Source organism: Calonectris borealis, chromosome 3 (assembly GCF_964195595.1).
Source record: "Calonectris borealis chromosome 3, bCalBor7.hap1.2, whole genome shotgun sequence".
Taxonomy (NCBI): Eukaryota; Metazoa; Chordata; class Aves; order Procellariiformes; family Procellariidae; genus Calonectris; species Calonectris borealis.
In genome coordinates this window covers 122830167-122855957 of record NC_134314.1, presented here as the reverse complement: position 1 = coordinate 122855957, position 25791 = coordinate 122830167, and the positions used below count along the sequence as shown (strand labels likewise).

The 25791-nt window shown below is 45.2% G+C and overlaps 1 protein-coding gene across 1 annotated transcript in view; it reads right to left on the bottom strand.

The window, feature by feature from the left end:
- PAK5 (p21 (RAC1) activated kinase 5) overlaps positions 1-25791 on the bottom strand; it is a 39472-nt gene that overhangs the window by 8685 nt on the left and 4996 nt on the right. Inside the window, exons 2-3 of the mRNA XM_075148195.1 lie at positions 7594-8391; positions 1485-1976 (exon numbers count right to left, since the gene is read on the bottom strand). Coding sequence (XP_075004296.1) covers positions 1485-1976; positions 7594-8391 — 1290 coding nt within the window. The remainder of the gene's footprint in view (positions 1-1484; positions 1977-7593; positions 8392-25791) is intronic.

The window sequence follows — 25791 nt, the reverse complement described above, 5'->3', positions numbered from 1 at the left end:
ATTGCTTTTTTATTGCCAGTTGCTCTCAGTACAACAGAGATTTTTTTTTTTTTGACCTGATCAATTGCTCAACCCATCAAAATCGTCTTCAAAATGTATCAAACCGTACTTTGCACAGAATTTTAAAAGCATGCTGGTAATATAGGGCATATTCACAAGACCATTCAAATCCCACATCTGAAAGGGACTGTACAGAATTGGGACCACAGGAACAGCAGCCCAGCCAAGGCGGCGACCGTGACCACATGGCACTGAGGGATGTCAGAAAGCCCATCAGGAGAGAAAACAACAGCCAGGGAAGGCTTCATTATCGACGGAGGAATTTCAGCACTGCTGAAAAGAAATTTTCAGATGACGTGAGTGACTGGAGCGTGTCAGGGAAGCAGCTTGGTCCTGCACAGCATGTAGGACCTGCTTCAAGATGTTACCACTCAAGAGATGCTCGATTAGAGCTACCACAACGCAATTCGGTGCAGTCTTCCAGCAGAGGCAAAAAAAAAAGCCAAAATACCCACTACAATCATCGGCTGTGCAAAGGAGAACTGTGTGAAGTTTGTTAAAAACTAATATTTTAATTAAAAAATGTTAAAGTTTTAAAGAAACCAGTCTGTTATGTGCTGAAGGAAGGTCCTCCTATAGTTAAAATACAGGAAACGAATGATAGAATCAAAACGTTAGTTTTCACACGAGGTTTCCCTGGGGACCTGCAGTGTTTTTGGTGTGGATCAGCATATTCACAAGTCATCTCAAAAGGGGAGCGGAGAACATGCACCACTAGCTTCTCTAAGAGAGCAAGAAGTAAAAAAGGAGAAACTCTTTGAGTTGCAGAAGGAACTCTCAGCGCCGAACAACTGGGTGAAAAAATAGCAAATGAAAAATCAGTGTTCTTAAATTTAAAATAATGTACATGGGGAAAACAATCTTCCACAAGCAGTTGTGGGCTCTGAACTGGCTGCAACCACTCAGGAAAGGAGATGTGGGAATTAACACAGATGGTTCCATGAAAAAGCAACTGTCAGCTCTTTGCTTAGTAACCGTCAAGAAAGCAAAGGCACTGCTCATGGTTAGGAGAGGAAGGAGGGAGGAAACAAAAAGCATGTATATGCCAGAATACAGTGCACGTGCTTCTAGAACAGTCTGGTTAGTTTGGATCCTCCATCTCGGAAGAATAAACTGTACCAGCAAACGGTCAGAGAAAGGCAGCGGGGCTATGTCTCTGCACCCGATATGCTGCATGGATTAGCTGATAGATTTCTTCGCTGTTTACTGTGACGCCCCACCGCATTATAGGTTTAAAGCCAGGAGGAGATGTAGCTCATTTGAAACTGGTTTGGTTATACAATATTTACACAGCACAGATGCTTGTGGGACTCACCACCTCTTTTAGAAAGACATTAATTTGGCTCTCGAGGTTGCCATTTGGCCCACATCTCCTGTTGAACCTACCGCCTGCAAAACCTGTCGCACCACCCAAAACAACGTACCTCATTAAAGAGCAGCTCCCTTCTCTGCTGTTTCCTGAGATCCATCTTCTTCACGGCGACTTGCTTTCCTGTGTGCTTCTCGGTGGCGATGCAGACAATCCCCGTGGAGCCCTCCCCGATCTTGATGAAGTTGTCCAAGTACTCCCGGGGGTCGCCGGGGCTGACCACAAGCTGCAGGGCAGCTCTGAACTGTTCATGGGACACCCTGGAAGGCTGCTGGTCTGAGGAGGATCCCCAGCTGGGTGGAGGATAAGCACTTGACGTGATACTTGGGGAGCTGGGGTAGGAGGCAGTGGAAATATAGGGAGAGCTGGGCTGGAGAGACGGCTGGTGATAGTGGGACGCTTTGTGGTAGACCAGAGGGTACTGGTAGCTGCTGCTTGAATAGCTGACTTTGCTCTGACTTTGAGGTAGCTTTACTGGGCCTCTGGGGTAGGTGTCCGATCCAGAGAGCGGTGGGCTAACGACCAGCTGCGCTCGATCATAATCCACCTGCAACGCAAAAGCAGACGAGTGAACGCGGGTGACCAGCCAGCTCTCTTGCTGTCCACCCACTCAGTTCGTTTTCGGCACCCCCGGAGGTCCTCAGCATGTGCCAGCACAACACGCTCTCACATGTACCCGCAGGTACCTGTTTGTAGATACAATAACCTTTATTTAAAGAAAGCATATGCTCCAAAAAGTGTATCTATCTGCTCTGTATTTGCAGTGCCCTGCAGGCTCTCTGGGCCATTTCCTCCAAGAATTCATCCCTTTCACAACCAGCAGCCCTTTGGCAAATTCCAATTTGTGTCTTTCCTTTCAAACACCAGTTCCCGGGTTTTGACTCTCAGCCCTTACGTCTTTTCTTATGCTTTTCTCCAGCAATTCAGGGATGACCCAACCTCTTCTTGCGGAGGTGGTGGTACCCTGAAATCCTGTCATCTCCTGCCTTGCCCCGCTACTGGCTGCTGTTTGAGTGACTGCATATATGAGTATGACGAGGAGCCTAATTCAATTTAGCATTTCTTAAATTATTTTCCAGAGTGACACACTACTTAACTGCAGCGTCACGAAACCGCTAATTTTCATCTGAAGTCAGAGACAATCGCAGAGGAAATTATCCCGATGGGAGGCCTTGTTCATTTGCAGGTTCCTTTCTTTCTTTTTATTTTCCAAGCTTTTCTAAGCTTCTTACACTAAAAGCAAATGAATACTTCACATTCGCAAACATCATAGTTTGCTTCTATCCAAACTAGAAAAAAGGATGTAAGACAAAAAACCCCACCCAAAACAAGAATACATTTTCTCCCCCAGAAAAGAGCATCTCCACATTTACGATACAACGTATGTGACTCCTGACGACGTGTGGAGCATCTTGGGGCAGGGGGGTGGTTTGACACAGGCTCATGATGTAGCACAATTACAAATAATTATGGCAATGAGTTCATTTAATCAATCAATTTCAGTGGCGGTGCACAGGGGTGGACAGAGCAGCAAACTCTACACAGCTCATGGTTGCTACTATTACTGCTGGCTGCCGGCCAGGAGTCCCTGATCCATGTTAGTTAAACGCACATTAATCTGAATTTGGCAGTGTAATCAAGGACCCAACTGAACTGTGAAATTGAATTCTGCGGTGGAACATCATTTGACCATTTTATGCTAAGACTGCAAAAAAAAAAAAAAAAAAAAAAGAAAAAAAATCTGCCGCAGCATCAATTTATCACTGTAGGCTGCTGCACAGCGAGGAGGAGTTTCTAGCTGGAGTCGCCTCGGTGCGGGGAGAAAAGCCTCCGAGTGCAATGTTATATCAGCGCTTTCCTACCTCATGCGTGAGCCGGGCGTGCTCGTCTTTTCATTTCGCGTGAGGTTTAGCGGGGAAGAGGGAATGCCTCTCCAGAGGGGCTGCTCGGAGATTTCCCTTGGAAACGTGAAGCTGGAGTCTGCTTCCATCTGAGACTCGCACGCTGACAGCTACCAGCCACATGGAGCAACCAGCGAGCACGTAACAGTGTTGTACAACCACCTCCTAGGATGCGGGTTTTGTTTAAGCAAAACATCCACACGATTACAGCCATAATTTCACTTGCTCCGACAGGCAGGGGTAGCCATAAAATAGAAGGGGGTCAGAGACACCATGAATTTCGTGAAGGACATTACATCTGCCAAACTAATTAACACGGAAAAGTGCTCAGATGGTTTGGTGGAGGGAGGGGAACTCAATCTAGCCCTGTCCTATATATCTGTGTACGTAGGGACATATAAATTATTGCTTTGGCTGTAAATACACCATTTTCTTTTAACTATTGAGATGGGGGAGCCTTGTCTAGAAATTCAAGCTGGATAAATCCACACTAATGAATTATTTGAGGCTTCACCCATGCCTGACATTTTTGAGCACGTCCTAAGCTTAACACATTGGCAAAAGTAAATTCTGCAGTGAAATTTTAAAATTAAAATGCAGGGGTTCGGTGTGTTTGCTAAGAATTTTTGAAAGCTTTTTGAGGTTAGCATTGCAGTACAACGTAAACCCATTCACGTCCTGAATCCCATGAAATCTTACAAAAAATCAGGAGCTATAACGAGTAAATCAGCTGAACGTCTCCTCCGAGGCTGTGTCCTGATGTAGTGCTTCACATCACAGCAAAATCGAACACACTTTATTCCACTAATAATTCTATTTCTGCTACTGAATGCAGTTACCTACTGAAAGGAAATTCTTTAAATACTACAAAGGAAAGAAGAAACCAGTCCTGCGCTCATTCAAGATCGGGTCAAAGGAGCAGCCGAAGCTCTGACACGACATCCATCACGGCGCCGCGGTGCAAGGCGATACCCCGCTGCTGCGGGCTGGGTCGTTTCACCGGCTCGCAGCATTACCCGCATCCGTGCGCAGCCATGTCGGCAGTCGGGTCTTTTCGTTGTTAAAAGGTGGACGTAACACCGTGTTTAAAACTCATTTCAGTTTCCACTCTGATGACTGCGATGCCTGTTTTGTATCGCACGCGGTGGAAACACCTGCTTGTTCGTGAGCGGTGCGTACCTCCCCTGCAAGGCAGGCTGCCTGGGCAGCCTTTCAGCCGAGCGGGTGTCCCTGTACGCGCTGCAGTCGGACTGCGGCAGAGATGGCAGCCGCAGCCCTGCAGCCGGAGCCCATACCCTCCTAGGGGAGCGGCGAGCCCCTGGCGAGATGGGCTCGCCTTTCAGTAAAGGTAAAACAGGTTTCGGTTTGATTAGGTTTCAGTTTGCCGAAGTAAAAGGTGTGGAAAGGACGACTGCAATGGAGATTGCACAGGAAAAGGTTACTCTGGTGCTTCACTGGTGGAAATCTCCGAGAGACTCCGTGTGGCGATGACAGGCAGCGTTCGTGGAAAGCTGCTGGCACGTGAATGAGAAAACAGGGAACAAAGAGGGTTTCTGATAGTAAAGGCTGTGCTCTGCCTTCACCAGGCTGGAAACGTCCTCCTGGCGCAGACAGCTGCAAACTGCACAGCAGGAAAATGGTGGTGCTGAGCAGCAGCCAGGTTAGACAGAGACCCCCGCTACGTTACAGCAATACGAGGTAGGGAAGGGGAGAGCAGAAACCAGGGCCCCTTGGAGGAGGGACAGGGAAGGGTCACAGAGAGCTGCTGCCAAAAAATGACAGCGAAGTGAGCTTTGAAATAATAGGATCCGGTGCAAAAAGTTGGGAGGGCTGCCTGCGATGAAGAGGAGGGTAAAAAGAAAACATGCAGTACAGAGTGTCTAAAAATAGCAGACCTGGCGGGATGAGTTTGATGTCGTGTGACAATATTGAGGAGACTCCATTGAATGAAGTGGGACGTAATGTCTGTGTCGTGAGCATAACACAGCAGACGCTGCGACCCCATGCAAGTGTTACAGGAGTTAGTCTGCAGGAACAGGAGAGCAGGTGGGTAACATGGGGTGGATTGGAGGGAACCAAATCTGAGCCTCCGGCCTCCTACACCTCTATGGTCCCACTGCACGGCGGTGGCCAAGCCCAGCACAGTGGAAGTCTTCTGACGCAATACCTCTGAAATCACTGATGACATTTGGTTTATCTGACATCTATCACATCTATCTATTATGCAAGTAATACTGAAGTAAGTCTGCTCTTCACATTTACAAGTCAAAATGAACATCTTTGTTAAACGCATTTGAAGCCATACATTTGTGCCTGCAGACTTTTTCACTGCTTACTTTTTTCCCCTTTTAATTCTACTTTAAAGCCAATTTCATTTGTAAAATATCTGATTCGAGACCTGATTCTCATTTAGTAACCCCATTTGATGAACCGTTATCTTACTAATGCCTCCTTGAAACGAAGACTCTTCAGCAATCATCCAAGACAAGAAACTGCTATTCACTTCCAGGAGCTGTGGACTGGTTTGGGAATTGGAACTGCTGCACTTAACAGTGAATCATCAAGTTTCAATACACCAAGGCTTTAGCAGTGTTTTTGACGCTCTGAGGAGAGGAACAGCTCACAATGAACCTTGCAGAGAGGCATCTTTTCTTTTTTATAAAAGTTGTTACTGCATTTTAATGGGCTATTTTTTCAAAGTGTCTGGAGTGCTTTGAGTCTGTCTTCTGCCCTACTGAATGCTGTAGAACTGGCATGAACAGGCGCAAGAGAGTTTATGAATTACTGGATTCACCCTTCTCCTTTCTAAACCCTGACAAAATGATTGCTTTAAATGAAGGAAATGGCAGACAGCCCATCCCAGGCTTTCCTCAAAACTTCCAGAATGCGCATTTAATGCCACACTCTTGCACACAGTTTAACTACCCACACGCATCCCTCCCACCACACCCCGAGGTCAGGAAAGGTGTGCAGAGAGATCTGGTAACTTTTCTGCTCCCCCCACGATTTCTCCTCAACCTCCAAAGCCCAGCTCCGTGCTTTAATGCAACGTGGAATAAAAACACATCGCTCTCGCTTTACCATGGGGCACTGGTTGTGGCTCTGCACCCCAGGATCAGCAAAGCAGCCAAAACCCGAACAAGCAAGACACAGGCACGCCTCCAACGTAAGGCTATCGTGGATTTGCAGAGACCTGGGACGACTTCTGGGTCTGCAGCTGGACAGGACCACGTTCTCAGTGAACAAAGCCAGGAAGAAAATGCACTGTTCAGATCATCATTGAACAGCACATTTGGTAAGTTACGGCAACCCAAGACTGTTTCAGCCCTGGAAAAATGAGTTATCATCTCAGCACCTGTTGCTAGGGAAACTCGGTAATGTTCAAATGTAATCTACACTGAAGAAAAAACATCTCTTGCAGAATATTAGATGTTTAAGCAGGTCATCATCGTAGCTATGTGTCTAGACGTGTAAGAAAAGCGTTATTCTCTTAACTGAACAAATAGTTACAGCAAACTATTGCAAGTAGGGTAGGACAGTTTGTATGGGTAATATTCCTCGTGTGACTCAGAAAAGGCAGAGCAGGCCACAAATTTGTGCAGAGGAGCTGCTGGTAGATATGGTTGAAATGCTTTTTTGCACTGCAACCCTTTTTTTTTAACTACATCTAAAATGTCTTGGGTGAGATAAGCTGCTTTGATTTAATTTCACTGCTTAAGAACAAAGCGGAGAGGGGTAAACCCCTACTCTCACTAGTGGCAAAGGGTTAATAAACCTTGTAATATAAATATAGCATAAATACAATATAAATATTAAAACACAGAGGTTTCAGCCTTGCACAGTAACAATTCAAATACGAAAGTATCTGATATACAAACCAGATAAGCTTCTCGCCCCTGGCCCAGATCTGCAACAGGCATACAAACTGCTAATGCTACAAACACTGCCAAAGAACTTGGGGTTATTGGGAATCCCAAGTAAAACCCCGGGAAGCTGGGCATCTCCAAACCCGCCGTTTAATAAACGTCTTAAACGTGGTCCCTGACATCCATTTTCAGATACCCAAGTAAAGCCGGTGGCTTTTCACACCCACCAAGCAGCAGCCACGCAGCTCCTGGGGACGTTACTGGCCGCGTTCGGTATCGCGTGCCCAAGCATGGCTCTTTGCCCTTAATTTTTAGCACATGCTTAATTTTTTGCGCTCTGGTTTTGGAGAGGTTGATCCCTGCCCTGGCAGCACTGTCACCAGGGATGTCACGTTACCTTGGGGATGCCTGCCGCGGTTTCGGACAAGCGGGGGTAGGTGTAGGAGCTGTAGGAGTGTCCTTGCTGGTGTGCTTTAAAAGCGCTTGCTCCGTAGGGCATGGCTGGCTCCTGCAGACCGGAGCCCGACCTGGACCTCTGCCTCATGGCTGGCTGAGGGCTCGCTGGGTCCACGTAGGATGACTTCGGCCTCCTGTCATAGTCGTCCTTGCCCAGGCCATGTCCCCAGTCGCCGTCGCTGTATTCCAGCCTCTCCTTGGAGCACTCACTCTGCACCGATGCTCGGGACGGGGCGTAAGGAAAAGGATCTCTATAGTCCAGGGAGGATCCGCTGGGGATCCGCTGATACTCCAGCTTTAGGCCGCCGTATTCCAGCGGTTTGGGCTTTGTCTCCAGGTGTGCATGGTAATCTGGGAGGAACCTGGAGAGGTCTGACTGCAGGGGCGTCACTTCCGAATAATAGATGTCTCGGGAAGTCACCTTCATCATGTGCCCGTTCTGCTTGGCGGCATAGCTCCCTTTGTAGTACCTGTCTAACTCTTCCCCGTAAAGAGTCTTGTCTCGATATTTTTCCACGACATAGTCTGTTGTAGTGTCTGACTCACTGGAGTACTGGGAATATGTGATATAACCATTTTCCTCCTGGTGCCTCGGCACATGGTTTGCATTTCCTTGGTGGTGAGTGGGAGGACTTTCCTTCCGCAGGGAATTGGATCGTGTCACCGAGATATTGTCAAACTCTTCTAGCAGGCCATTGATTGAAGTATCCTTTCGAGGCTTATTTCCTCTAACAATAGTCTGGGAATAAAAAATTGCTTTGATTAAATACTGATTTTCACTTAATATCTGACCAAGAAAACCAACGAAAAGAAAAAAAGTCTATGATTCACCCAGAAATACCCATAGTGATGTGTTACGTTCTTCAGTCACGTACCTCAGAATAATCCATTGCTAGAAAAAAAACCTCTCAATAAATACTTACAATAGGACATATAGAAATGAATAAACAAAGAGGGGTTAAATTCGGTGTACGTCATAAGCTGAGATTTGGCATGCAACCCCAAGACACTGTTAAAAAGCCCAGTTTAAGAGGTGGGTGTTCAGCAACCAACAGCAGAGACGTTTAAAACCACTACTTATTTTTTATTTGTTATTATTCAGTTGTCTCCATCAAGCCAAACTGGTGGGCTGAATCTGATTTACAGGTATGGATAAGCTAAAGGAAAGTCATTCAGCGGTCACTTCTACATGGTATTTTAACAAACTGTTGGAATGGAAGCATATAGTTTAGTAGGCACTGGGTTTGTTTTTTTTTTTACAAAACGGTATGTTCCTGAGTAGCAGAATTACCACTGGGCATTGCCTCTCAGTTAACTTAGCATATGAGACACTTGGGGAAGAGGGAAAAATACTTAACATCATCTCCTTCTTACAATACACAGCATCCAGCAAACCACTGTGCACAACCATGGTTTTGGGACATCCACATCGCGGAGGCCATGTGGTGGCAGCGCTGGTGGCCCTGCTTGTGTCCCAGTACTGCAAAGTCCTCTATAGATGCCCCAGCCACGGATGACGAGTGTGTAGGAGCACCGCAGACATGAACTTGCTCCCATTGACTGCCCGCAACCCCCTGCCCATCCCTACTCCTTTCTGTCCAAAACACTGGTGCTCCTCGGAGGATGGGAGGCGAGCAGTGCGTGGTTACAGCTCTCCTTCAAGGAAGATTGACTATTTTTAGCTAGTAGCTATTTACATCTGAGGATTGTAACACGTGGTTGCATCCATTTTTCAGCAGTTGACTCCCATTGAGCGCCGCTTCACGTTTATAAACACCCCACAAGAAAAAGATGTACAGATTAAGGGCCAGGGCCATAAATCAGTGTGGCTCTACTGAAAACACATTTGCTTTGCTGATACGCTTTAGCTGTATCTTATTTAACTTGCCAAGTTTTTAAACAGAGTTACTGTGGTCACCCCAAGGAGATGTCCCTCTGTGAGCTGCAGCCTGCCTACGTTGCATGCCCAACCGTGGCGTATCGGACACCGACCATGGCATACCAGATGCTGACTGTGGCATATTGGACACCAACCACAGCATGTCGGATGCCGACCGTGGTGTCCAGCCTGGCCACTGGCCCTTCATTCATTGCAACGCGAACAGAGGAGGCTCGGGTCCAGGCACGGTGAGGCTGGTCAACCCCTGCTCAAAAGCATGCAGGGGCTCAAACTTGGTCAAAATATGCATTTCATCACTAATAAAATCACTTTTTCACAAAATTAACAGCAATGTACTTCTCTGTTATTCAGCAAAAGGCAGCTGAGAAAAGCCGGGCTACAAGCAAAGCAGTCCTGACCTCACACTGATCCCTGCTCTGATTTATGTCCGTAATTACTTGCCTAGTTTGCTATTTTGAAGCTAGTGATACTGGAACAATAGGACAGCAAAAATAAGAGACAGCAAATAGATCACTCCTTTCACCTCCGAAGCCATTCAGCAAGACGAGAGGAATTGGTTTCATTCGGCTACAGCCTCTTTGGCAGGACGACTGCGCGATCATTCATATTTAATTATCACATAATAAACCAGCAACATTCGACAATGAAATGCTTATAATTGAAAACAAGATTGAAATACCCAACTGCCACCCCGCTTCCCCTGCGCAAATGCATGCCAAGGAGTAAAATGCCAATTTAATACTCTCCGCGGGACTGGCCTTCACAAAGCAGAGGTTTCCTGGAGCAACCTGCGTTATGCCTGCACAAAAGGACCTCGGAGCCAGAGGGAGTCCCTGGGAGCAGATCGGCCTCTTTGGTTATAGGAAAGGGGAGTTTTCTCTCTCCTCCTCCAAGCAGATGCTCTCTGGAAACAGGATTTTTAGGTACCTTCAGAAGGAAGATTTAGAAGAATGCAGTTGAGGGTTTATGTGTTAGGGAATTCATTGATGACAAAACCCTGCAGTTTCGGGATTTTCTGCAGACAGGTTTATGCTTGGGAGCCACCTTTTTTGATTATGAGGATTAAAAAGCCACCGAAGCCCGAGTGTGATGAAGCAGTCTTGGTGAGCTCTGGGACCTCAGTGCTGTCTCATCCCGACTGATGAAGTTAAGGGGATTAAGAACTAAAACCCTTTTGTTTTCTCCCAGCACTCTGAGGACGACCACTGGCAAACACTGACTGGCAAGGGTGATGGCTGTAATTTCTATTTGCCTCAGGCTCCTCTCTACGAGTAAATTAAAAGGGCCAGCGCTAAGGGAGGATAAAACTTACCTGTCCCACAGGCACATTTCCTACAGAATAGCCAGTGCTTTATCACTATTAATAACAATTATTAATATTATCAATTATTACATTTATTTATTATTAATAACGACAACAATATTTCTATTTGCTTTGGCTTTTTTTTAAATTTAGCACTTCCCTTATATGAAAGGACATACATCTTGATGAGATGCCCCTCTGGCTAAATCAGACAGCCTATACGAGCTTGATTTTTCCCAAGGAAACACCTAGCATTATTCCTATCAAAAGTACAGTAGTGTCCATAGAGCTGATAATTTAGGAAGTGTTTCACCAAGACCCTGTGAAATAAGCTATATTGTCAAGTATTTTGCTATCTGAAGAGAAATTAAGATGTTTATACACAAATCTGAAATACAGTGGGTGCCTCCCTGGTGGGCAGAACAATTTACTAGGCTTCAAAACCAAATTAATACCCCAAAGCAGGTATCATTCTGTAAGAGTAGTAAGAGTAATTGCTCTGTAAGGATGCCCACAGAGCATCAAAAATTAAAAAATAAAATCAAAGAAGATGTTATAAAGAATGAAACATATGTTGTGCCACGTTAACCTGTCCTGAAGTAATTTACTACGGAGAAAGTGCATGTTGGGGGTTCTCCAGCACCTGCAGTTTTCCTGGGAAGCGCAGTATTTGCAGAAAGAAGCCAGAGATTGAGAACTGCTATAACCATGGCCCAAATTCCCAAACCCGAAAGCCTAATGTTAGCAGCAGGGCCAGAAGTACCCAGGTTCAAAGGTATGACTCCAGTGGAAAGACCGAATTGCTGATGTAGGGGGGTCTCGGTTTGGGAATGTAGACTGCGGGCTGTGCGCTGCATTGGCGAGCAGAGGGAAAACCTCCCGGGACTGAAATACAACGGCAGGGATCACAAAAGATGGGAAATTCTAGCTCTAAATTAAGAAGCAGAACAAAAACCTTGAAAGAAAATGTAACAGAAAAAGGCTACATCAAAAGGGATATAAACAGAGTTATCCTGGTAATTCTTTTCATAGGAACTAGACTAGTTTTTGCCATTTTAAAGGCTTTACAAACTGAAAAAAACAACTCGTGTTTCCATATGAGGAGAGACTTCTATTCTTATATATATTCTATATCTATTTATGTAGATTTTTTTTATAATTTTTTAAAAACCACTTACTGGTCTCCAAATTTTTAAACTTAAGGAATTTTCGAAGTTGCTGCAGGTAAAGTAGATAGTTAAAAGCAAAGCATTATTCGCAAAGGTTGATGGGCTAAGATTTATGAGGCCTTTGTTTCTGTCTATTGAGATCATGTAATGGAAACCTGTACAACACCCCAGCACGCATGAAAAACAGAGATCGAGCCCTACCGCAGGTGCAGCTTTCACTGGGTTCACCACGGAAAGATGGGATTTGCTATAGTCGATACCCCATGTTTATTAAAGGACGTTTTTCAGCGCATTGTGCAATTTAGGAGGGATCAATGTTACAAAAGATGAAGAACTGTCGGTGAATTTTACTACCGTTACCGTCATACATTAAAATCAATGGGGCGCAATCTCTGTGAATTAAAGCGCGGTACTCTGAAGCTGCAGCTCTCATTTCATTTCCATTGCTCTCTGGACAGGTTTGGCGTTTGCTCTGGAGCCCGGTGACAGTAGACATCCTTCATGGTGTTTCTGTAGCGGTCTGTCCTCCAGTGATAAGCTATAATGGATCTGTCTGTAAGAAATGCTGTCTTGCCTTGTTTCCAAAAGGAGATGAAAAACAGCTTCTGCGCTCAAATACTGTATTAACCTTGACAATAATGAAGTGGGTAATTAACTGTTTTGCCCTAATACGACCTTGCATTTATTGCCTTTAAAACTACTATACTTTACACACTCGTTAAGAATATATCATCCTTTGTCCTCCCAGAGCTGTGTTTTCAGAAGTCAATGAGGATTTAAAATCACTGTGATGTGCAGGGTAAAAAAAAAAAGGTCTTTTAAGGAAATGATGCCCTTATAAACAGCCAATCTAAACGCTGATTTTGCTTCTAGCTAGCTTCTCCCCTCATTTGCATGATACATGAACTAAAAGCACAGCCTATGCATAGCTGAAAATAATTTTTTTCTTAAGAAAAGGTGCATAAAGCACAGCTGGTCAAAGTAATCTAAGTGTAAGTGATGGACGTGTTGGTAATTTATCTTCTTGTGTTGCAAGACAGAGTATTTGAAGCTGTGTTCATGACACCACATTTTACTCCTCAGCGTAAGCAAATGTGAACAGCACTACCTTGGGGAGAAAAACTGATCCTTGTCATCATGTCAGAAGGAAAACTCCAGCTTTTATAGCTGCAGCCAAGGGTGTAAGAGGGGTCAGGGGTCTGTATTTGATCTATTCTCACCAGGAGAGGAGGCTGTGAGATCTCAGACCAAGCACAGTCCTTAGAGGATCTCAAAATAGCTGGAGACCCTCAAAACTCCTGGAGACTGCCGCAAGCATGCAGCAAAATCCTGCTTTTTCCAGCAGCCCGGGGCCAACACGAGGTAGGCTCCTTTCCCTTGTTTGTGAGGCTAAATTTTAAGTCTAAGCTGCCACCTTGAGGGCTGACACAAGAACCAGGCTCAAAGGGGAAGATGGGAGATGAGAGATAAAGACCTGCCCACGGTCTCCAATGGCTGACTTTACGCAGATAAGTAAATATGCTGCTAGGGAGAAAAAGCGATGGCAGCTGAAAGCCCAGCGACTGGGGAGCTCAGCTGGGATCCAGGACAGCTGTTTTCAAGTAAGATGACCCACTGTTTCACTTAAGGTTTTTCTCCATTGAATATTCACTTGAGGACAAGTTCCGAACTCTGAGTCGCCTTTCCAAATGACGGTGTCGGAGCCATCCTCGCCATCCTACTGCACTCCAGTGAATGCTTAATTACACCCGAACGGGGAAGCTTCATGAGAAAGAACTGAAAAACATTTCTGTACCTCCATCCCCTCTTTCCCCCACCTGATGATAGCGTCGTGGCAGGTTGTGCTTCCCACGGTTGTGGCAGAAATGCCCAACCAATGCTGCATTGCCATCTGCAGGAGACGAGCTTGTGCATCAGCCTTGGACATTAGATAAAAGACCATGTTTAAAAGAAAGCGCACAAGTCCTATCTATTTTTTGGACAAAAGGGGTTTTGGAGACAAGAATTAAAGATTGGGTCTGTGCTGAAGTCACATCCCTCTCCTCTGCATTTCCTCCCATCTAATGTAGGTGCAAGTGTCTTGGGGAATTCATTCGTACATTGTGCTTCCCAAAAGTCCCAGGGTTAGGAAGTTGGCGACTTGTTCCCTAGGTCTTGGCACAGTGGCCTTAGCGTTGGGTGACCTCTTCATGCAGCCAGATCTGCTCCTCACCAGTGGCCACCCCAGGGCTCTCTCCCTTTGGGTGCCACCTGTTCCCACCACCGGTGCAGGGTCCTCTTCGTAACCACGTCTATGATATGTCTGTACAGTTGTACCACAAGGGAGGTAACTGCATATCTTTGCTGCTTTGAACTCTGAGACATGGATCACGCCAAAACCCAGCTTCTGCCTGCAGGACCACCAAACTTCACCCTGAGACACAGTTGGAGACAATACAAATTGGGCAAGTTAGAAATAAGTGCTGCATTTGGGCAACTGTCTCCTGACCTCGGCAGGCAATGAGCAGATACAGACAGACAGACGGACGGGCTGGCACCAGTGACCCGCACCAACCAAACACCTCATTTCTCCATGGTAATACAAAACATTAACCTAAGTGGGAAGTTCAGGGCGCTTGTGCCACACAGCATTATTCTGGAAACATGCCTTTTGCAACCGACACTCATCAGATACGTGGCGAGAAACGGTGCTGGATGGGAAGAGATGCCATTTATCACTCCGCATCCTCCAGTAGTGTCCTACGGGATCTGCTCCAGTTTTGATCTACAGCCTGTCTACAAAACGGCTATTACTCCGAATTAGTCACAAGGAATATACAACAGACAGGAAAGTATGTCAGAACATTTCTTCCTGAAGCCTGTAATTTAGAGCTTGGTTTACACCTGGAAGCCTCAGAGTTTATATAATTTCTGTTATGAATTCCTTCCCAATGCTATATATTCTCACTCTCCCCATAAAAATAATAATAAAAAAAATTAATCGTTTCTGGTATCCCACAGTTCCCTCATAGGGAAAGGAGTTCTGCAAATTCACTGGTGTTGGATGTCTCAGCTGGGTGAGGAGGTACGGGTCTCTGCTCCCTGGACCAAACATGCACTTTACATCACAGAGTCACCCGGCAAAACCAGCAGCACGAGACCATGTCACCTCCCCCTTGCCATGAACTGTCTTAAGCACGTGAGCCATGATCCTGTCTCATGAACTTCTCTAATCCCTTTCCAGGAGATCCAGAAATTCCTGTTTGGGACAGCTCATAGACAGGACCTTTCCCATGCACAAAAGAAATTAAATATAAATGAAAGCCGCCAAAATAAACCTCAGCCAAGTCCACCTCCATGGTTTTGCTAGCTGGGAGGGCGGAAGCCCCCAGACATGAGCCCAGGGGTGCTGCAGGATGTGCCATGTCTGGGATGTGCTCATCACCAGAACTGACTCAACATCACTGGATATGAAAAAGCAGGTTTTATTCTGTCCACCCACTATCATTCAACAAGTTTTTCACCTCCCGACGGATGCTAATAGCAGCAGAGATTACACTTTCTTTTTTGTGTTATGACAAAAGAGGCAACTGATACCCGTACCGACACCTCGCCGCAGGTAACACCGAGCTTCCCAAGGGGAGAAGGTCACTGCGGGCAACATCAATTCAGAAATACCTCCCTCAGAGAGGCTGATTTATCTCTTATGTATGAAGTCCCCCCCACCATTCCGGTTTCCTTAGTATCGGACTAGAGACGCTGAGCTTGGGGGAGCATAATGCTGGGATATCCAAGGGCTGAGTTACTCCAGGACTGTGCCCTTGTCTCTCTACTAAATTCAGTGGAGTAAAAAAAAAAAATCATTTTTACAATTTCTCCTTTGGAGGAGGGATGGGTCCCAGAGACTCCTTCCCGTGCACCCACCTGTACAAAAATATTTCCCGCTTGCTTCTGCAAATGTTACCTGACAAAACGCCGCAGTCTGAGCTCTGCAGCACGTTTTGGTGGGGCTTGTCCATAGGGGCTGGACAGAACAGGTCAGATGAGCCGTTGTCGTCAGGTCCTTGCTGCTGCAAACCAGCGGAGACCCATGAAATACTCCTGTCTACACTGCAGTCACATTTCTGAGCGCACATCAGCATTGCTGAATTTTTTTTGCTGCCGCACAGCAGAGTCACTGCACAGCAGAGAGCTGAGCTTGGTAATATGCAGCCTTCAGGTGTGTACCTCCAATACTATCACATTAATTAACCTGATACTGGCAACAGCACAGGATAGGAGAGAAGCTGGGAAAACGTTGGCATGGCCACATGTTAATTATTGAAAGATGTAGATGATGATGATGATGATGATGATCTACATTGGTGATGTAGAAATGAAACTTACTCAGCCTGAAAAATATATAGTACTCGAAGGATCAAAATAAAGGTATAGCTAAAGGTTTGAGAGAAGTGTAATATGCTTAACACCACCACTAGTGCCAGCTGTTTAAAACTCTTCAAAAGTAAAATGATGGGAAACTATAAAAAAAAGCTAACCAAAATGACACTGTGTAATTTGTCACCCTTCACAGCAGTTTTAAAAGTTAGTTGCCATAACAACAAGAGCAACATTTCATTATAATCATATTCACCGGTAATTCTTTTGACATTTTAAAATATAGTAACTTTAACAAAACATTTAGTTTTAAAATTCCACTGAAATATCTACATTCTAGTAACTTTTCCTTCTTGTTTTTTTAAATACACAAACATGGTTGTTATATGTCATTTCAAATGCTATTAGAGAATATTAAATGTCAAAAATAATTATTCTGGGTCTACTTAAAACACATCAAGTACGTGCGATTTTATATGCAATATGTATACACAGAGCTCAGACACACAACAAATGAGAGTGAAATGTGACTTAAAAGTTTTAGTTTGAGTGAGAAAGTTAGTGTACTTATTACACGAGTTATACAAGCACTTCAGAGGGAGAGGAATGGAGAAATCTCAAAACCATAGAATTTCTATTTCATAGGGCTTAGGACTCTTCAAAATTTTCTTTTATCCCAAGAATGAAAAAGCAAAACGTCCCACAAGATGAAATTCCTCAAAAACATTAACTGAGGGATTTTTAACTGCCCTCTTAATAGCGCTGCATTTTCCGAAGGCTGATGCCTTTCAGCACAACAGCGCACAGAATGGACCTGCAAAGCCAAAAAGCTGTCCCAAACCACACCAAAGACTGTAGTTTTTTGGCCACATTCTGGGTAAAACCCATCCATCAGTGTCAAACTTTCCTATTTTGTCAAATTTTCTGGCAGAAAAAGGAAAAGATCGCTGACTCGGAAAGCCTGTGGCCAGCCCTGTTGACGAACACCAGCAGGACCAGGTATCTTACTGTCCCCCTTTCAAAACCACGCTATCTGCCAGTGCCTCTGTGCTAGTGGAATTTTCTTTTTTTCCCCCAAGGAAGTTGTAAAGCAAATTCAGTAAGATTTACTGAGGTATAGCTGTGGTCCAGCAACCGCTGGTGTGGTTTCCGCACCACGCAGTGTCCCGTGGCGGTTATGGGGGAACCCTGCAGCAGCAGCACCCCAGAGATTTCCAACTGGGCTGACTTCAGAGGCAGCTAAAAAACACAAAGCAAAGTTGGGAACATTTGGGCCAGATGACAGAAATCCTTCCCTCGAAGAAACACAACTGGTTTTTAGTCCTGTAACACCAAGACTGGAGCAGACTGGAAACTCATGACATTTCACAGTTCCAGGACCAAAGTTTGCCGCAGGCAGGCTGTGTGTGACTTGAACAGGTTTACGTCCAAATAAAAATGACAGAATTAAGGGCAGTTAATATAAAGCAATGAAGCTCCAGTGTCTCTAACTGGTACATCAGAAACCTGGGCTTGGGAACTGGTTTGTGCCTGGATTACTGATGCGCTACGGCAGAGACGTGGGAACGATGCCTTCTGCACTACCACGATGCAGGTGCAGGGAACAGGAGATGAGCAAGGGGTGGTGGCAATCCTGATGCCTCTTTCAGTTCTGGCATCACCACTTTCTAAGCAAAACACATTGCAAAAATGCATCTTAAACCGGGTGCGAACGGACTCTGCTGCCCATCGCTTTGAACTTGGTGTAAGCGCTCGCATCAGAAACTGCAGGGAGGTGAGACAAGAGGACCCTACAGGTGCTTGGGGCTAGCCCAAATGGCTGTAGAGTTTTCTGAAGCTCTCTCTGTGGCCACAAGACAATTGTCATCTTCCTTAACGCTGTATCTGCCAGTTTTCCTTACATCTAATATTTGCAGCCTAGACTGTTATTTTTCCGGGTTTTCATGTGGGGGAGGTGTGAGGAAAATAAAAACCCGCTTTTCTCAACAAAGGCACGAGAAATTGCAAGCAGTAAACAAACACTCAACCACCACCTCCCCAAATACTTAAGCTTTGATAACCTACTGCTACGCTTCACGGGAGCCGTGGGTCTCCCACACGGTGCCGAGGCCAAGGTACCCACTGACACTGCTTCTATGGCACAGAGTCAGTATTTTACATCTATACGTGATTAGTGGTGGGAACTGGTGGGGCACAACATCGTGTGAGTCTTCCCAGGGCTGATATGCATTTAAAAAAAAAGTCTTTCTACAACCATGACACCATTGCGGATGTTATTCCAGGGGCCAGAAAGGCATTGCTGGGGGATTTTCACGGGGCGAGGAGCCCCACAGTAGCGTGGGTGATGCAAAAGACAGTGCCCCATCATTTCCGCCTCGCTCACCATCACGTATGTTTCTCGTAACAACCACTGCGGTACAGGGGTACTGACTGCTGCCATGGAGAATACAGTTTGCTCTCAACCAACACCACCAATTACAAAAGCCTGAAGAGAGGGACAGTCTGTAATTCATGAAGTCGCATCGCAGCGTAAACCGTCTTTGTAGCTCAGGTGACATTTCCCCGGATGAGGTTCCCCTCATGCCCTGAACATGCCCATTAACAAATGCAAGGTTGATGGAGCATTAACCCAATTAATGATCCTGGTGCTTTTTTCTCAGTGAAAGATTTCTGGCTGTGGTTTGATTGAGTTTTCTGAAATACTTAAGTAAATTCCAGTGTGATAAAATTCTATGCTAGGGAAGTAATTGCCTCCATCTGACAGCTCTGGCAGTGAGGCGCTTGCTTAGGAGGGCAGAGGCTCTTGGGTCACTCCACTGCAGTCACGGTCATCTCCCTGCTTTTAATTAAAATGAGGATTTTGACAGTCTGATAATTTAGAAGAAACAATTTAAACTGTATTACTTTTTGCTGCGATTTACCACAGCAAAGGAAGCTTTATAAACAGCAGATGCTTGAAGACAAAGTCAACATTTCTGTTTCAAAGCGTACGGAGGCCAGCTTGAGAACCTCCTTGTGCTCCCCAAGCCGTGGTGCAGGGTTGTGAATTACCTTCCCACTTCATAAATCATCAGGCGAAGGCAGCGAGCGGAAGAAGATGCTGATGAGTGCCTCAGTTCCAAGCACCATGCAGCTGGCGTTTCACGGATCGATGGGGCTCATCTCCCACGAACCCAGCAAAATGCCGCTCAGGGTCGAGACTGAATCACTGCGATCACAGCCCTGCATATTTGGGATTAAAACACCGAGGAAGAGCGGGATGATGTGCGCGGTGCACTGGCCAGGCTGGCAGGGAAGGGACCGTCAAGGTACAGCAGGAGAACTCACCCTGCAACCAGTGCCATGCCAAAAAATGCCTCAGTCCCACGGCCTTAAAAACAGTGAGAAAGTTTCAAGATATTTCACTAAAATTGTGTGTTCCTGGCCACACACATGTACAGTGTGCTTTTAATTTGACTGATGTCTCTGAGTATTATGGGCTCCTTCACCTTCTGAAACCTCGCTCTTTGATTTCAGAGAATTTAGGAATTTGTATTAGCAAAATAAAAACACAAAATAATTTCATATGCATTGTAAATTGCAGTATTCTTTCTTCCAAGGAAGTATATTAGTTTTCCTTTTCAAGGATAGTTATTAAATAGGAAGTACAGCAATAGGAATGCCCTAAGTAAGCGGCACTAACTCCCACTGAGCGATTTTCACCTGCAAATGTGGACATAGAGCAAAGAGTACCCCTGTGCAGACATCTAATGGTTAGGTCAGATTTACAAGGCGGGTGAGAGGAAAGACATGAGGAACTTCCTGAGCTGACGTTTTAATTATTCACTCTTGTAAACGAGAAGTGCAAATCTTGACAGGAACAAACCAAGGCAGAAGATTTCAGAGGATGCTCCGCAGCGGAGTAACTTGCAGGGGCGATGCCCGGCACAGCACCACAATATCTCCTTTACAAGAAACTGCTGCAGCATTTCTAGGGTAATCTCGATTTGATTCGATTTGCTGGGCTGCGCCACTGCCAAGTGCACTCTGTCCTCAGCGGCAGATTGGTCCTGACACGCTTAATAAATTAATCTGCCTGACGAAGTGCTGTTCCCTCCCCTTCCTCCAACCCCCCCGGACAGCACGGAAAGTCAGGAAGAAGGAGAAGGGCCGTGCAGCCACTGGTAATAGAAGAGAAATGAGGCTGCTCCCCCTGGCCCAGGGTGTGGGATGGGAGTCAGACCCGATCTCCTGCCCCAGAGCATTTTCCTAGGATGGTTCATAAAAGCCGGCGTGTTTAAACCAGTTTTCTATGCCTGTACATCCCAACGCTCCTGGAAAGTGCTACTTCACACGGAAGCATAAGTCTTAGCAGTAAGCATCTTCACTTGCACTGTGCTCGGTGGGAATTATTAAATGCAAACTAGGACACAGATAGCAATTACTGTTTTATTCAGACTACAAAACTGTAAAATGCAGTAAAATTCAGTCTCTTACTATTCTTTTAACTGTGTGATCCTGATAGCTAACTAAAGCCTATTGGATCTGATCTTGGCAATTAAAAAGCAGAAACGCTCATCCTCAATACTTCTCTTTTGTTCACTTTTCTCTTTCCAAAGACCTGGCTTGCACAGTTCATCCCACAGACAACAGAAAAGGCATTTGAAAGTCTCTCCAAGCAAGTTAGCGTTGTTCCTCCCTAATACACAGCACTTGTCTACTGTAATTGCATCCTGTGTGAAGGGGAAGACAAGAAAGAAAGAGCAGCAAAGCACTTTCAAATTCCTAGAGAGCCACCAAAGCCCAGATCTAATGATGTCAGAGCAGGAGATAGAAAAAACCCCACATCTACACCTGGAGCTTTGGCTCCACAGGTAAGTTTGGCAACATTATTTTCCCCCTGATCCTACTACTCTTTTTGAGCTAAACTCTGTTAGGATTGAATAAATTTGGCTGTTTGGTTATAATATAGAATATAATTTAATGGGACTATAACCAGTACGGTTTCTGTTCTGGACTACAATAGACCAAAACAAGTTCACTAGTAGACCTAGAAACAAATATATCATGGAGATGTGCAGAATGTGTAGTTACTGAATGGTTATTATCATTGCATGGTTAAATGGAAATGGACGTAGCAAGCACTGCCCCAGTGCCGATGTGGAGTGCAAATGCCGCGTGACCAATTTTCTATGGAAATCCCCTCCACAGACCTGTTACGAACTGGGGTAAAACGTCTACCTTGAAAAAATGCCATCAGGATGCCCAAGCAGATTTCTCATTACTTCTGCTGACCGGGTCCGCTTTTGACATGTAGGGAGATGAATTTCCAGAGATTTCTTGCTGCCACCTAGTGTTTCCCACTGCTGGCCACCGACGAAATTTTCTAACATCAATGCGACTTTATATCTGAGGGACTTCAACAGCACTATTGGAGGTTTGGGCAGTCCATGGAAATAAGAAATCTCCTGGGGTGTTTTACTCCATCAGCTTTCCCAGCTGAGCCAAGTGAGAGCTCTCTGGACTATCTGACTGAAGCTTGGTAAAATACACTCAGCCGTTCTACATGTTTACAGGGGAAAGCATTTACTGTTTACACTTTACTGTTTATTTTCCATGCTTTGCTCTGGGGGATCACTGCCATGATACAGGAACCAGAAGGATCTTAGCGCTGCAGCACCTGCTGTGAAGCACCACCTCTGCCTGCCCAAAATCCTGCTTCTGGCCTCAGAGATCTTATAGGTCAGTGCAGGGAAAGTTTTGGAGGCAAAAAGCTTGGCTAAACAAATGGGAAGGAAACAACAGCCACGTTAGCAGCAATGGAGCCAGAGCCCTCCACCTCCAGGCAGCAAGCTGGGAGCGTGGCTCATTTGTCAGGGCAGGCAAGCAAGCGAGAGGCGTTACTGGAACAGCTTCCTATAAACTCATCTTCAGGGACTAACTTCCACGTTAAAAAAAGAACCTGATTATGAGTGTCCTTCCTCAGGATCTAATCCCTGGCTTGTTTCAGGTTATACAGTGCTACCTGGAGAGTATTCCCAGTCTGGTATTCCCAGAGGAGACCAGATTCAATTTCTGAAACGCTGACACTAAGAGTTTGCCCCTTTTATGTGCAGACCTACAGGTTAACATGTTTCTTGAGCTCTAAAGCGGGCCAGCCTGCCTCAGCAGATGTAGACCGTGAACTCTAAATTTACTTTCAATCTTTACTTAGCGTATTGCAAAGTTCTGCTCACCTGCGTAAGCTCTCATTAATAGAACCAAAGCTTGCCCTTGCAAGATTCTTCCAACGCTAATATTACTTAAACTCACAATGTTGATGCAAACAGCATTTTAAAACATTCTTTTACTAATTATATTGGAGAAAACTACTTCTACTCACAGAAGTCTATAATCTATATTATTGTCTATTATTGCTGCAGGGCCAGGTAAAGTAAATCCTTTCTCATGTGAGCAGACCAATTCAAATCAATGCCAACTGTTGCATGGACAAAGCTTACTCAGATGAAGGATTTCTGAACAACATCCCTAGATCTCCACCCTGCAGACAGCAAACTCCAACACTATTATTCCAGGGAACAGCTCAATAAGCTCAGTGGGGCTGTGCAGGTGTAGGTGCAAGCCTGCCTCCAAGTACCTGCAGGAGTAGGGTATTGGTAGCACAAGCTCCTTTGGGGATGTCAGGGACCTTTTAAACGAGGGACATGATCAGCAGGTAACCGATTATCACCCCTCCAAGGCAGAGGAGCAAAATGATGCACTTAAAGCCTTAGTGCAATGCTGAACTTGTCTACACAGTCCAACATGGGCCAAAGCATCGTTCCCGACCCAGCGCTATCTGCATTAGCTAGAGGGACCAGCTCTGAAAACCACATTTCTGCAGGGATTACTCCTGGGTCATCTGAGCACACTGAAAGGACAGAAATAAGACGGAATGTGAAAAACTTGTTTTGCAACTCACGGTCTTTATTCTGTGTGGTGGGAGAGGTTTTTTTACTGGCAAGCTCAGTGTTTCTCTAGGATGACCAAGTCCTGCTTGTAAACCCTGATGCTGGTGTCTACAGTTCAGCTGCAGACAGATCCTCCAAACATACCTGGCTGAACCTGAGGTTTGTTATGAGGGACAAATATCTTGGTCAGAAAAATTATGTGAATAATTGATTTTCTGGTTCATTAGTTGAACTGAAAAACTAAGGAACATTTTGTGTTTTGAGTCAATCTGAAATGATGATAATGCTGTTTTTTCTTCTCCAAGTGAGGCTCTAGAAAAATAATTTCAAGTCAGACTGGATGAAGTGTTTCAATAGCATGAAACGCAATGGTATGAAAATGAAAGAGCTGCTGCTAAAAAGCCGATCAGGAACTTTGCTGTTCCGAAAGCCAGAAACTCAAAACTATAAAGAAGAACTGAGAATGCACCATTTAAAAGCACCATGGGAAGAGGTCCTTCCTGAGAAGAGAAGAGAAGAGAAGAGAAGAGAAGAGAAGAGAAGAGACGAGACGAGACGAGACGAGACGAGACGAGACGAGACGAGACGAGACGAGACTATTTCAGTTGGAAGGGACCTACAACCATCATTTAGTCCAATTGCCTGACAAATTCAGGGCTGACCAAGTTAAAGCATGTTAAGGGCATTGTCCAAATGCCTCTTAAACACTGACAAGCTTGGCTTCATTTTATGATGACTCTAGGTTGCCAGTGTGACACTGTAGGAAAAAAATCTGTGCACCAGTTAATGTACTTTTGACAGAGATGAAGATGTATTAATGTCACTGAATGTATGTGGATATGGGTATGGAGAAGACCTGAGGAGGGTGCAAGGAAAGGAGAAAGTAGTATTACTGGAGCAATAGCACTCCTCTCCCCTAACTTTTGTCCTCGGGCAGTTTTTCACCTCACCTGACATCCATGCCCAGGGTCCATCGGTGGAAAGGCACGGGCAGCTCCCGCCATGGTGGTGCCAGAAGATGAGTCGCTGTAACAGCCCTGCTCTGGGCTGCTTCCCAGGGCACTTCACATCCAAGGCTGCTTTGATCTTTGAAACCAAAATATTTCAATATTTTCAGAAAACCCTGAAACAAACAATTTCTGATCTCCAAGATGTATCCTCTTCCAGCTGACACTCTTTACACTGAAACTGCATTTTCCATAAAATGAACTACTCATCTGAAACATTTCTTTCTATTCTTTTATTCAGACATTTTCTCTCTTGTCAAACTCAACTTCACAGGCAGCAGCAACATTCTTCTAAAGGACTTACGTAAAAACCTATAATTTTCTGAAATCAGACAATCAGAAATAAACCTGAAAGTTTCCGCTGTACAATGGAGTACGTATGAGAACATATTAACCTAGTGATATAAATTATAAAAAACTTCTGAGCTGTGTACTTCCTGCATTTATTCATACTGTGGCTGATTTTTATTTGTACAGTGATAGATTTCCTGCAAGATTACACAAAATTGGCAACTTGGCTTTTCTCACACCAAGTGAATGTCGCAGTAAGACACGTTCATGGACACTAGGTGGCATATTTGTATTATATCTGTACATGGGGGTACAGAGATTAACTGAAGTAGTATTGTCACTTAAAACCATGGTAAGTCAAATAGCCCTCAAGAGTGAAGCATTATCCCTTTGAAAGAAAAAGCTTCTACTTAAATATGTTGCCGTAGCTTCTTCTGGCACTGTGTAGCATCAAACGCATTCCTGTTTAGTGATCAAAATAAACTGAAAATGGGGCTGCCTTACAGGACAATTGCAAATATGACCGTAATCACTTGTAGATGAAGATAATCACAGAAGAACTGAGGCTGGAAGGGACCTCTGCAGATCATCCAGTCCAACCTCCTGCTCAGAGCAGGGCTAACGTCAAAGTCCAGTCAGGCTGCTCAGGGCATTGTCCATCAAATTTTGCCCTCTCCAAAGACTGAGATCCCACAGCCCCTCCGGGCTGCTGTCCCGCTGCTCAACCACGCTTGCTGGCAAAACATTTTCCTCTCACCCAGAATTTCCTATGCTGCAAGGTGTTGGCTCTTGCCCTTTTTGGAGATGACCCCTCCACCTTCTCTCCTCCTGGCTGAGCATGCGCCTGGCCCAACATGCAATTGCAAAGCGTGTAATTAGGAAATGTGAGTTATTAAGCATGAATTTTCATGATGTTACAAGGAAGGCCCACGAGATGTCAGCAGCCTTCCAGGTCCTGTCTGGGCAAGAGCAGTGCTGTGGGTCCAGAGCATCCTGGTGGGATGGGAGCCAACCTTCTTCAAGAAAGAACTTCAGACTGTTCCATCTACAGAGGTACCACAGGAGAAACAAGTAAAAGGAAGGAGCTATCAAGAAGGAGAGGTAAAAAGCTGGGAGGACGAGAAAGAGAGGTCAGGACAACCACCGCTTTGTCCACCTTGCCACCAAGCAGCAGGCAAAACCTT